Source organism: Balaenoptera ricei, chromosome 15 (genome assembly GCF_028023285.1).
Source record: "Balaenoptera ricei isolate mBalRic1 chromosome 15, mBalRic1.hap2, whole genome shotgun sequence".
In the NCBI taxonomy this organism is placed as follows: domain Eukaryota; kingdom Metazoa; phylum Chordata; class Mammalia; order Artiodactyla; family Balaenopteridae; genus Balaenoptera; species Balaenoptera ricei.
This window is the reverse complement of record NC_082653.1, coordinates 13,734,832-13,748,094: the sequence shown is the minus strand read 5'-3', so window position 1 is coordinate 13,748,094 and position 13,263 is coordinate 13,734,832. Positions and strand designations below refer to the sequence as shown.

Sequence of the window (13,263 nt, the reverse complement as noted above, 5' to 3'; positions counted from 1 at the left end):
ATTCTCTAGGTCCATCCATATTGCTGCAAATGGCAGAACTTCATTCTTTTTTTAGAGCTGAGTAATATTCCACTGTGTGTGTGTGCGCACACATGCACATGTGTACACATATATCTTCTTTAACCCTTCATCTGCTGATGGACACTTGGATTGCTTCCATATCTTAGGTATTATACATAGTGCTGCTACAAACAATGGGGTGCACGTGTCTTTTCAAATTACTTTTTTTTTTTTTCATATATATACAACCAGGAGTGGAACTGCTATAACACGGTAGTTCTATTTTTAGTTTTTTGAGGAAACTCCATACTGTTTTCCACAGTGGCTGCACCAATTTACCTTCCCACCAACAGTGTACAAGGGTTCCCTTTTCTCCACATCCTCGCCAACACTCATTATTTGTAGACTTTTTGATGATAGCCATTCAGACAGGTGTGAGGTGATAGCTCATTGTTGTTATGATTTGCATTTCTCTGATGATTAGCGATGCTGAGCATATTTTCAGGTGCCTGTTGGCCATCTGTATGTCTTCTTTGGAAAAATGTCTATTCAGGTCTTCAGCCCGTTTTTTGATTGGGTTGTTTGTTTTTTTGATATTCAGTTATATAAACTTTATATATTTTGGATTATACAATTCTTCATTAACTACCTCCATGCCCTCTTCCTGGAGGCTGGAAGCAGGGAAAGAAGCAGAATTTGGTGAGTAGGGTTTCCACCTGATAGGCTTATCAACAGGAGCTCATCCCTCCTCAACTGATTCTAATCATGGCTAACATTTCTGAGCACTCGCCATGTCCCAGCACTGTTCTGGGTGCTTTGCACATGTGAGCAAGTTTAATCTCAACCATAATCCTCTATTTTTATCATCCCCATGTACAAGGGGAAACTGCGCCACAAATACAGCTAGGCAGAGGGCAGCCATAATGCAAACCCAGGGAGTCTGACTCCAGAAGCCAGGTTTTCTTAAACCTCCATGCCATCCTGCCTCTCAAATGGGAGGGAGAGGTTGACCATGGGGGTGTAAGGCCTGGAGAGAGAAGGAGCCTAACACTGTAGCAGAAGAGACCGTCAACAAACAAATAATTAGAAGTACAAGGTCATGGACAAGGGCTTCCAAGAGCCTTTCAGAATGCCATGAATGTTCAACTACCTTGATCTGGGCCGTGGTCCCACAAGTGTATACACGTGTTAAAGTTCACCAAGCTGAACGCTGAATGTAAGATTTTAAGTATACCACAAAACGGTAAAGAATGGCAGATGGCAGGAGCCGCTTTCTCACTGTGGGAGTGGGAAATTACAGATAAGTAAGGAGAGAAGGCTGGAATGATCCATGTGGTAATGGATCAGAACTGGAGACAAGTGTATGAACTCAATTTAACAGAGATACAGATAGAAATATTTATAGATGTGTATACATGTGGGTTCCTATACACATATATATGTTTCTTTGCTCGGTCAGCTGACAGAACCTAGAAGCAGACACCTCAGCAGCAATAAGCACATCCAGCACCCAGATCTTGGTTTCTAAGGCCATTCTCCAATAACAACCAGGGGCCTTGGGCAAAATATACAAGATGAGCCTAGAGCATCCTGCAGTGCCAGAAATTAAGAAAGTGTTCAATCAATCACTCAACCGACAATGACGTGAAAGGGACACAGGAACCGACTGAAAAGTGCTCCCAGTGGCCAAAGCTAGAACAATCTGAACAACAAAATAAGTAATACAAAACCCAAAGTATAAAACAGTTGAGTCCTTGCTGATATAAATAAATAAATGGCTGAACAAATAAATGGTAGAAACAAGACAAATCTCATATAGAACAACATGAAATAATTTATGTAGATACTCTGGCCTTCGGGAGCTGGAGCATGGCTCCCCACACTTCCTAAGTGTGGGCCGGGCGCTGTGACTTCCTTCCAAAGAGGAAGGGGAGAAACCTGACAAACACTCCCTTGGCCAAGTGATCAAGGTCAACACCACCAGCGATAAATCATGTTCATAATATATACCCTTGATATGATGTGATGGAAACGGCCCTTTAAGGTCTTCCTCTCAAAAACCCATAATTCCGGGCTTCCCTGGTGGCACAGTGGTTGAGAGTCTGCCTGCCAATGCAGGGGACACGGGTTCGAGCCCTGGTCTGGGAAGATCCCACATGCCGCAGAGCAGCTGGGCCTGTGAGCCACAGTTACTGAGCCTGCGCATCTGGAGCCTGTGGTCCGCAACAAGTGAGGCCACGATGGTGAGAGGCCCGTGCACCGCGATGAAGAGTGGCCCCTGCTTGCCACAACTAGAGAAAGCCCTCGCACAGAAACGAAGACCCAACACAGCCATAAATAAATAAATAAATAAAATTTTAAAAACCCATAATTCCGGCCTACTCCAATCCAACCATGAGAAAAACATCAGATAAACCCCAAATGAGGATCATCCTACAAAATACCTGACCAGTTTTCCTCCAAACTAGCAAGGCCATCAAAAACAAGGAAAGTCTAACAAACTGTCACAGCCAAGAGGATTCTAAGGAGACACGACAGCTAAATGTCATGTGGGATCCGGGATGGGGTGCTGGAAGAGAAAAGGGATCTTAGTGGAAAAACTAAGGAAATCTGAACAAAGCATCAACTTTAGTTGGTAATAACACACCGATTCATTAATTGTGACAAATGGACCAGACCAATGTACGGTGTTAATAACAGGGGAAAAACTGTTAACTCTGTAACTATGTGTGTGTGTGTGTCGGGGGGGTGGTATAGGAACAATGCACTAGCTTCACAATTTCCCTGGAAATCTAAATCTACAACTGCTCTGAAATTAGAAGTTTATTTTTAAAAACATAACAGAAAATGACGGCATGGCTCCTGTGGATAGGGTGGCCACTGAAGGCCTCCCTCAGGAGCTGACGTCTGAGAAGGAGCTGACGTCTGAGAAGAAGCTGAGATGAGAACTAGGCAGCAGGACCCAGGGCGGCGTTCCCGGCAAAGGGTCCCCAGGAGAGGACGGGGAGGGGAGGGAGGCTGGGGAACTCAAGTGGGGTCAGGTGCACAGAGTGTCTGTCACAAGGTAAACAAAAGTGAAGGAAGCTGAAGGGGTCAGGCCAGGCAGGTTGGTCACAGTCACTTCAGACTGGAGCCTGAGGGCGCTGGAAGGTCAGTGGAGGGACTCAGCAAGATGAGATGTACCTGATGGAGTGTTTTTCCAAGATTGCCCTGGCTGCTGTCGGGAGAGGATGCGGTGGGGCAGATAAGGGATGATGATGACCCCAGAGAGGTCCCACCTCGGACGGCCCAGAGACAGAGGGTGAAGGGCTAGGAGCACCCGGCGGTCTGCAAGAAGACAAGAAGCGGGGTCTCCACGCTCAAGGGGAAGAGAAGAGGGGTCTCCACATGCAGAGGGAAGGGCCTGAGCTGAACAGGCCTCCTGCTCTGGCTGACGGTCCCCGATTCTGACCCTTTTGGAGAAGTCTCCACAACGGGGCTCCAGGGCCTTCCAGGCACCGAGCGCTCAGGAAGGAAGCACCTCCTTGGAGTCTGAGTCTCGGTTCGGTTCGATCCCATCCTACACTTTCTACCTGGGAGACATTACCACTCGGAGCCTCGGTTTCCTCAACGGCAAAACGGGAACACCACCTCCCATCTCTTGCCAGGTAAGAAAAGGCTCCTGGACCCTACAAGCACAGCCTTCATAAATGCCGCCAGCAAGTACTACTTTTACAAGAGTAAGCCCAAGGTGGAAGGAATCTTAGAATCTCATCTGACAGCCCGTTTTACAGATAAGAAAACAGGGGCAGAGCCAGAACGTGTCCAGGAGAGCAGCAGAGCAAGGACAGCGAGCCCGGCTCCCAGCTCTCGTTCTCTGGGCTCCCTTCTCCACACTTGATTCTGACCCCAAAGAGGGGGGGCGCTGAGACACGCTTCCCCATCAGCAACTGTCTCCAAACACCTTTTGCTCAGACTCCCCCGTGGCTCTCCTCACCATCAGAGGTGCTGCGGGCCCAGCCTGGGCTGGGGTGGGGGGGCTCTGGTGAAGGGGAGCAGCCCTCCGACTGGGCCCGCCCCCCCACCACCAGGCACCGACCACCCACCTGGACAGCCTGGCCTGCCCACCTGAGGGGCCTCCCCTCCTCTCTGAACCAGGCCCAGGTCCCCATCAGGCAGGTCAGGCAGCAACAACGGCCAGCCCCTGCTTCCCAGGTCACCACCGTGCCACCACTATCTGACCCTCATCTTTGCCCACAATGACACGCTGTCTTATCAAAATCCTCAAAAAGCTCTGTGGTCTCAGACGACTTTACGGTGAAGCTCTTGGGCTGGATGGGAGTCTTTCTGGCCGAGTCTGTACTCACCCTCTGTCTAGTCCTTCCCGCCTCCCCCCCAGACCCCAGCACAGGTAGTCAGCAACTTGTTGAAAGAATAACACCACCGTGGTACAACAACTAAGTTTGGAGATGAGCATTTTCATCAACCACAGAGGTGAGAAATGTTCCCACAGCTCATTTCTAAAAGCACCCTGAAGGCAAATGTGAGTAACTGCTTCCTTGTGGGAACCCTCGTGAAATCTCACACAGACCAATCCAAAAGTACCAATGCCTCAATTAGAAGATCCTTGAGGAGCTCTAACACAGGATTCTGAATAGAAGCACATACCACGTTTACTCTGATTTGCACAATTCTGTCCTACATGCAAACACTGGCCCCAGCATTCCAGGAAGTCCTAATGTTTCCCTTTAATCTCTAACCAAGACCAACGTTTTCCAAGGAAGTGGGTCACCTTCGTTCCACCTCTGCGATTCCAAAGAGGCCTGTTACTGAAATCAGAAACCAAGCAGCGGCTGGAGACTCCAGTTGCTTCTAGAACATGCTTTAGTTAAATTGATTCCCGAAAGTCACCCTGCAGAGAGCTAGCCAGCCGCCCTCCGTCATGACACTCACACGTAAAATTTACTGTCGGGACAATTTCCGACAGGTCAGAACACCTACACAGACACGCCAAGGGAAAGCAAATCAAAAGGAGATTTCTCTATAAATGAGGTTCATCCATCAAAGGTGCCAACCTCTCAAAATCGGAGGAGTGTTAGAGCCTCGACTCGTAAGCCACACTTCACTGCACTGAAACAACAAGAAAAAGAAATTCCAATTTCCTCCTCTGCTCTGGATAGATAATACGAGATTTTTACTTACCTTTGGAGCGAGTAGAGATATCCATGCCCTCCACGACCTCCTGTTCTGTTTTTATTTCCTCTTCAGCCAAGCTGAAACAGAGCAAATTATGTTCATGTTTAGGTAGACTGAGAACTTGCCCCATGGGGGCGGTTGTTTAGAAGTTCTAACAACAAACCCACATTTTTCAGACAATCTTCCAAGGGTAGGGGGAAAGGAACCCACACCTGATTTCAAACAAAGTGTTAAGAGTCCTATAGGAGTGTTTTTAAACACTAGCTTGTTCTTTAAGTCAAATTACTATTCCAGTTGTCATGCTATTGGAAGATGCAAAAGGCTTTTTTAAGACACAATTACAATCTACCCCCATGGACCAACGAAAACCCAGCCTTCAAGTAAATAAGTTTCTCATTGTTAACACTGGGTTCAGGTTGGAGGTGGTTTTCGGGGTACCCAGAGTTCAGATCTCTGAATTCTGCAAGGCAAAGAGTATCTTCCCAGACCTCCTGGCTAAATCTTACTATTTCCCGATGAGGCAGGAACATTAAAAAATATATAGGTTAAGCTACAAAGTAGAAAAATATGCTCAGGCTAGAAGCAAAAGGCCTGGTCTCAAAACATTCAAACCACCAGCACTTAGCCCAGGAATTAGGATTGGGGTCTCCACACTCCGAACCCCTGGGATATTTCCTCTCTGTAGCAGGCATGGCTTAGAGAAAGCATTCAGCACTCGTTTGAGCTGTGACTAATTACCCCCACCACAAAAGTAGAATGAGGAAGGATTATTTAAAAGACAGGCTGAGAGCTGGGGGTTGGGATAAGAAGCAGGGAAAACAGGCCCCTCTGCTGGGCCATCCACCAGAATCTTCTCTCGCTCTCTCCGCTGGAACTCCCCGCTGAACAGGGTGCGGGCCATTCCCTATCTTCCCCACGGACATACACACACCTCTCAGGCCAAGCCAGGAAAGTTCTGCTTTTCTAAGTGCCAACAGTTTGAGGTGCTGGAACTTTCCAGGCATTCGGCTGACAACGAAGTGATAAGAACCTGAGCAATTATTCTAGATGCAATTCCATCGGACTGTGGTTCAACAAGAAGAAATGGGTGCATCTCCAACTGAGATAGCTGAAATCTTCCACCTGGAAGACTCAAAAACCAGGACAGGGGGGACGCTGGGTAAGGCAGGAAGGATCAGAATGTCCCTTCTGTGTTTCGTGGTCTGAGACTGTGACGAGACAAAAGGTAAGTCCCAAAAGGCCTGGAACCTCAGGGTCAGACGGAGCTGCGTTTAGGAGAGTTCCGTGTTTGATGGGACTAGATAGAAAGGGAGAGATGAGAGCTGAGAATTAAGTTAGAAGAACTTAAAGGCCTCCAACTTCACTGGTCCCAGCAGAGAGAAGAAACAGAAAGGCAGCGTGCTTTTAAATCAGAATGTTAACACATTTAGGTCTCTGATATTGAACCCCGTTGACAATTTCATCCACACAGCCTTTGTAGAGAACGCCTGGGACACAAATCACCAAAGAAACAGCAGACATGTTGTCACAAATGGTTTTCATCAGAAGACATTGCTTCTGAAATTTAAACATGTCGCTAACGTGCACTAATACAACCGTGATTTGTGGCAGGTGATTTTAGCACTGATACTTTTTACTCCAACTTAAGAGGCAAACAATCTCAACTCAGAAACACACCCTGCCTGCGACATCCCCAGACTGTCCAAATGGATACTGCTGATGGTTTTTTGCTTGGGGTGATCAGAAATAAATTTTAACAGAAAGCCCCATGCGGCCCCTTCAAAGAGGGGGAGATGGTCAGCTTCAAAAAAACAAACAGCAACCCTGATCTTTCCAGCAACTAGAATTCTGCTCCCCTCTCTAGCATGAAGTATGTGAAATCTTAAACTTCTTGAAACCGATCCCATATTTTGAGTGATGGAGAAAACGCTAATCTGGGATCCAACCAAAATGTTTGGTAGTGAAAAGAAACAATTATGCATTACAGACTCCCCCAAACCCACTTGAAGGATTTCTGCAGCGCTGAAAACATTCAAAGGTGTATTGATCATGGAGTTGGGCTGCATTCAAGAGAACAATTATTTGGCTTGTAACAGCCTAGAGGAGGCTGAATACTTCAGGCAGGAAAGCCGCTGAGAGGCTAAGAAAATGCAAACTAGCGATGGGGTGGCTATATGCTGCTGAGTTTAAGATAATTCTGGAGCAGAAAAGAGGGAAAAGAAAGTTAAGCTGTTTTATCTTTCCAAGTATTACAAAGTGGGCACCATAATCACCTAACTTTAGCAATAGCACCACCAGGATTTAGCCAAGGATTTGAAGGACAACAATTTCAGAAAACCATCTTTTTCACAGATCAGCAAGCCATCCTTTCAAAGGGAACCCATGCATGCACATGCATGCACACATATACACACACACACACACACACACAACTTGTATTTGACTAAAGGAAATTGCAATGTCTATGCATCTAAAGGAAAAAAATTTTTTAAAACTTCATTTACAAAAGCAAAGACCAGAATGCAAAATTAGTCATTTTGAATAGCCACATCTAAAGGGACTTCCTTTTTTCTACACCACTGATCTCATTTTTTTTTTTTTTTTTTTGGTTTAGTGTTAAGTACTAGTATGTTATTAGGGGGAAAAAAAAAACTATGAATATTACATCAAAAGTGGTGGTGAGAAAAGATTTGTACCTGTCTGAACGCCCCACAGATCTTGGTCAATTTAGGTTAAGAACTGTTCAGTCATTTGGAGGGAAAAAAAAAACAGTCAAATAATAATTGTTAAAAAGAAAAAGCAAAAAAAAAAAAAAAAAAAAAAAGAAAAAGCAGCTGCGTCTGAAGAAAAGACTTTGAACTCTCGTCATTAACACATTAAAGTCTATTAGAAAATACACAGCATTTTTCCTTCCATATCTGCTAGCTTCCAGCAACCCCAATTATTTAAATCCTAAACAATGGAACAAGCAGCCCTTGTTTCAAACTGACATTACTTTTTTTTTTTTTTTTTTAAGGTCAACTGGGGAGGCTGGGGCCCGCTAAAGGAAAGGGTAAAACTAGCTGAAAATCTCACCCCAACAGGACAATACACCATCAACTAGTTGTATACATTGTATGTTCCCACCACCATCACCTCTTGCACTCACGGTTCCCCTAAGTCACTTGCCCCTGGATTTCACAAACTGATACATTTCAGGCAATTAAAGAAGAAATAACAAGCGCCTGCACATACAACCAAGACCATCCCATCCCGTCCCAGAAAGAATAAAAGATTTCTCCCCCAATGCCTGAGCAAGAAAACCTCTGCTTACTTCTTCACCTGCATGCACTGGAAAAGAGCAATTAAAAGTTGCAGATGAACTGCACCTCCAGGATGTTTTAAGCCTTCTGATTTTTAATTCTGAAGACTCAAGGCTGGTCCGTAATTCCCAGGAATCCCATCCCCTCAACACTTCCAGGAGAGAGAGAAAAGAGAAAACATCTAGTTTGGACAGAAAACTGCCTGGAAACACAATGCCCAGATATTTCTTTTCCCCAAGTGCCCCTACTATTTGACTGTTAACCAAGAATATCTAACCCCTCTAGAATATATAACCAGCATGCACAAGAGTCTGGGTCTACAGCTGAGGATCATCACACAGCAATTCAAGAATCATGCAATCATTCGAAAGGACTTTTCCTTCAGCTTTTTACTTTCATTCAAAATACCAAAGTGGTCCAGGCTGTAAGAAATATTTCATCCCCAAGACACAAACATCTTTCCTCTTCTAGATCACAAAATAGTGAACATCAAAATCAAAACACCATGCTGCCCTAAATCTGCAATTAATTTCTTTAAAAATTGGGGGGAGGGGAGGGAATGGTTAGCAGCTTTATATAAGCACTCACCTAAAACAGGCAGAGTCATCGGTAGCTAAGCTATTTATGCAGGATTCTTAAAATGGCGTCTGGCAACACTGCCTCATTCCTGTATTGAAGCTAAAATGGTAGCAGTTTGTTCAATAGCTGTAGCTCTTGCTTAAGCAGCCCTGCTAGTTTCAAAGCCACCTTCCTAAATATCAGAACTAGGAAAAGCTCAACCAAAGGACACCAACAACCCAACGTTTAGAAGCTTGAAAAAAAAAAAATCTGCAGTGACAGGGGGAGTTTGTGAAGTCACAGGTTCCTAAGGAAAACCCTTCCCTTTCAGATCCTGAGCCTTCAACGTGAGGCTCTAAAATGAGGCCCCCTTGCCCTCGAATTAGGTGGGTGGAAGGTGAGGAATTAGGCAGCCCTGTGGCACAAAGTGCAGACAGACAGGTGTCTGTGCAAACAACCGAACTGTTAAAAGGGCGCAGGCTGGGGAGGGGGAGGAAGCCCATTCCCCCTTTCTGGTAGATGAGAAACCAGCTCTGCATCCCTACCAAAGAGGGGCTAGGGAAAATGAGAAGTGCTTCCAGGGCAGCAGGCATGTGAAGGGCTGCACCCCAGCCCGAGGCCAAAGTCAAATAAAAAGGCTGTTTAATAAGCCTGAAAACGGCCACCAAACACCCAGCCAGTCCTAAGACAGTTAACATCAAGGAAAGATAATCCGAGTCTGCAGGGAAGAAACAACAGGAAAACATCGCCCTTAGCCAAGGCGCAGGATACTCACAAATTAGATTTTTGTCCACCCCCAACAGAGCCCTCAAAATTAACCATGGGTTGGGCAAAACCCGCTTTCACAGGCCAAGCTAAGAGCCTCATAGTGGATAATGTAATTTACTGTTACAGGTCTGCGCATGGCCTCAGAACTCTCCTGGTGCTGCGGGTGGAGAGTTTCAAGGTGACTGTTTGTGAGCTTCAGGAGAAAAAGGAGGGCACAGTGCCCAAGGCTGCACCAGGGCAAGGACGGGCGGCTGGCTCCCGGCCGGCCGGTAGGTAGGTAATCTTGATGACGAGGGACAGGCCGGCAGCCCAGCTTGCTGCAGTGCTGCAATGGCTCCTGCCTGCTTGTTTATCAGGAAACAGAGTGGGGTGGAGGGGGAAGGGCATCTATAGCCTTAGCAACCTGAAGCCAAGGGTGAATCCTTCCTTCCTTCTGCCTTTGAGAGCAAGAAAAGGGCTGCTACACAGATTCCCTTCCTCCTCCTCTGCTGTGGGGTGGCCAAGGCACTTTTGCACGTATCTTTCTTTTCAGGGTCAAACCAGAGGCAAAGCCAGACCTAGGGCTTCCCAGCTGAAAAATGTTTGTGGCCTCTGCCCAGGAGAGAGAAGGGGGGGAAAGGAGGCAAAAGAAACAAAGAGATCACACATGTGAAGTGGCTGGACTTTGGGAAAAAAAGAAAAACCTACCTTTGCCTTCAGGGTTTTCTGGGCTGCTGTCACCCCCTCCCCTTTTTGAAATGGTGACTCATTTCCCCACCCCCCCTCTCCTATTTAAGACCTGAAGCCATTTCCCCACTGTTCTCCCGGGGAAAGAAAAGGGGGAATGTTTTGTTTAAAAGAAAAGGGGTAACAAGAAAGAAAGAAAAGAAAAGAAAAGAAAAAAAAAAGCTATTGTTTTCATCCCTAATTTATAATCCAGGAGGCCCCATTGTTTCTTTCTTTCTGACTCAAATCTTTGAGCTGTTAATTATAAAAGTAACTGGACTCAGCTCCAGAAGGCAAACCACGTTCCTGAGCAGCAATTAGAAAAACTCTGTAGAAAGTTTACTGAGTGATTATATATAATTAATTCCTAGTTACAGACAGAACACTGACCATTTTCTGGAGCTAATAAAAGCAGTCACTCCCGCTCCCCCACACGAATGCCACTTAATTTCCCAAAGCAGAAAGTGAATCCATCCTGGAGGGTCTTGAAGGAAAAAAAAAAAAAAAAAAAAGGAGAGGAATCAAAAGCTCCAGTGTGTCTGTGTTTGTTCCTTGCAGCTGTACATCCTCTTTGGGGACTGAAGAAGCAGAAGGAGAAAGGAAAACAGCCCAACGTTCTGTTCCTCCCTCTGCAATTTACAAACGTGGCAGAGAGAGGACCATCTACCTTGATGTAAAAAAGAAAGGGGGGGGAGGGGAGATGCCCTAGGCATGGAATGTAGGAGACGCTTCAGCTCCGCGGATGTGCTTTTCCTAAAAGGAACAAAGATGGTAGAAATTTCCAGAAGGCCCGCTCTCGGTCCAGCCACTGCAATTGTCAATCTGTAACCTTTCCTCCAAGTCTATTGGTTCAAAAGCTGGAGAGAGAAACCCCATTGGGCTGCACCGTGAGCCTGCACTGCTGTCCCTAGCTAGTCCTGCTGCAATGCAGACATTTATTTTTTTTCCCCCTGAGTGAAACTGGAAAACAATGCTACCTCGAGAGCCATTAACTTTTACAGACTCATGTTTGGTGGTGCCCCCAGGACCAGAGGCAAGTGGCTGGCTTGCTCCAGGGCTGAGAACTTGCTGGGCCTGCACATCTGAAAACAGATCTTGGCTTTGCAAACCTGTGGGAGCCATTTTAATGCAAGCTTTTGGAGGACAAATGCCTTGCCCTTAGGTTTCCTTCCAGCCCAACAAATGCACCATTATGCAAACACTGACGGCACCAAACCAGGAGTCTTGTGATTAGATATTGCTTCCAAGGAGGCCACAAGAACCTCAATATGTAATTTCCATTTACAGCCAGGAGATAAGAACAAAGAAAACAGCTAAAGCCTCTGAACTTTCTTGTGTGGGGTAATAGCACGCAAGCAGTTCAGTTCTAAGTATGTTACATCATTAACGGCCTGTCCTTTTACTCTAAGAAGCTGGCCTGTCTTGCAAAGACTTCTCAGCTTATAATTGGGTACATTCCTCATTATTAAATGAGCCTTTTTCCAACTGGTTCTCAAAGGTGGGTTGCTGGACACCAGTTTAAAAGAAGAAAGATTATTGACCATAAAGTTGGCATAACACAGCAACCGAATATACTTCCAGCATTTACAGTCCTGCTGGATTGGTCTCCAGGCTGGAAATTTATGCAGTGAACTTCTAGGGAAATTCTGAAGCAAATGCTAAACAAGAAGCTACTTTTGTCACTCTGAAGTTCTAGCTGCAGCCTTAAGAGATCAGGAGAAATGTAAAAAGTGAGAAATAAATCAGAAGTAAAGGTAAGTGTGCATATACAGATGTGTGGGTCAGGCTTGGAAAAAGGCCGGGTCTGTTGTGTACTGAGTCCTGAATCAAGACCAAGTTTGGTGGTGGGTGGGATTTTTACAGACATGTAAGTATCTTAAAACATAAGGACTCACACCACCACCCCCAGCTCCTCCCCACCCCCCATGTTTAAGGCTCTGTGACGCTTAAGACCAAGCAGTTTCCTTACATTTCACAAGCAGATCACCTACCCAGAGTTTTCTATCTAATATCCAAACAATCCCAATTCAAGGTCTCCAGTCAAGTCACAATGAACTGAACGTTTCTTCCCTGAGGGTAAACAGGAAGTATAATCCTCAATCCTAGCCCTAGGTTATCAGGAAAAACAGTGGATTCAAACAGTCACCTAAAATCAAGACACTATGAAAAAGCCCTCCTTGGGTTCCTGCTCATAAAAAGCCCCCAACGGCTGGAGCCAAGACCCCCTGTTACAAACAGACCCCAAATGTTCGCCAAACTCTTTATACATGGTCACAGAAATGGATTGCTTTACTTACCCAACAAATGTTCAAGCAACCGTCTCATTTTTCCACAGTTAAGAAGAGAGAACAGGCTGGCAGATTTGGGACTTGATCAAAAAGGAAATTTTTTTAAACAGTTACACGGGATTATTAAAAACACACACAACAACAACACAACCCAACCACTGAATATGGAATGCTGTCATGAGCCACAGACGTGATTTTATTTCCTCTGCACTCTATCACACAGGAGGACAGAGGATGATACAATGTAAAAAAAAAAGGGAAAGGAAAATGAAAACAAGGAGAAAAGATACATGAGTCCACTGAAAACCATGCAGGAGGAGAAAACTAAGGGATTCCAAAAAAGACTCCTCAGATTTATTGCAGGATGTTGTCCAACATCTCTCCCCCACCCCCCCTCCTACACTCCCCCCCCCCGCCCCCCATCCCCATCCCTACTCCAAAAACTTCCTCCAAAGCCTAGAAAACAC

The 13,263-nt window shown here is 45.6% G+C and overlaps 1 protein-coding gene across 21 annotated transcripts in view; it reads right to left on the bottom strand.

The window, feature by feature from the left end:
* ZMYND8 (zinc finger MYND-type containing 8) overlaps nucleotides 1-13,263 on the bottom strand; it is a 161,003-nt gene that overhangs the window by 114,174 nt on the left and 33,566 nt on the right. For 16 of the 21 annotated variants that reach the window (XM_059898479.1, XM_059898485.1, XM_059898488.1 and 13 more), the window contains one exon: nucleotides 5,182-5,252. In XM_059898479.1, the coding sequence (XP_059754462.1) occupies nucleotides 5,182-5,206 (25 nt within the window). In that variant the 5' untranslated portion in view covers nucleotides 5,207-5,252. Of the gene's footprint in view, nucleotides 1-5,181; nucleotides 5,253-5,681; nucleotides 5,703-6,205; nucleotides 6,227-9,065; nucleotides 9,088-10,490; nucleotides 10,512-12,805; nucleotides 12,877-13,263 lie in introns of those variants that run through there. The other 5 variants (XM_059898476.1, XM_059898482.1, XM_059898481.1 and 2 more) reach the window with 5 other exon arrangements.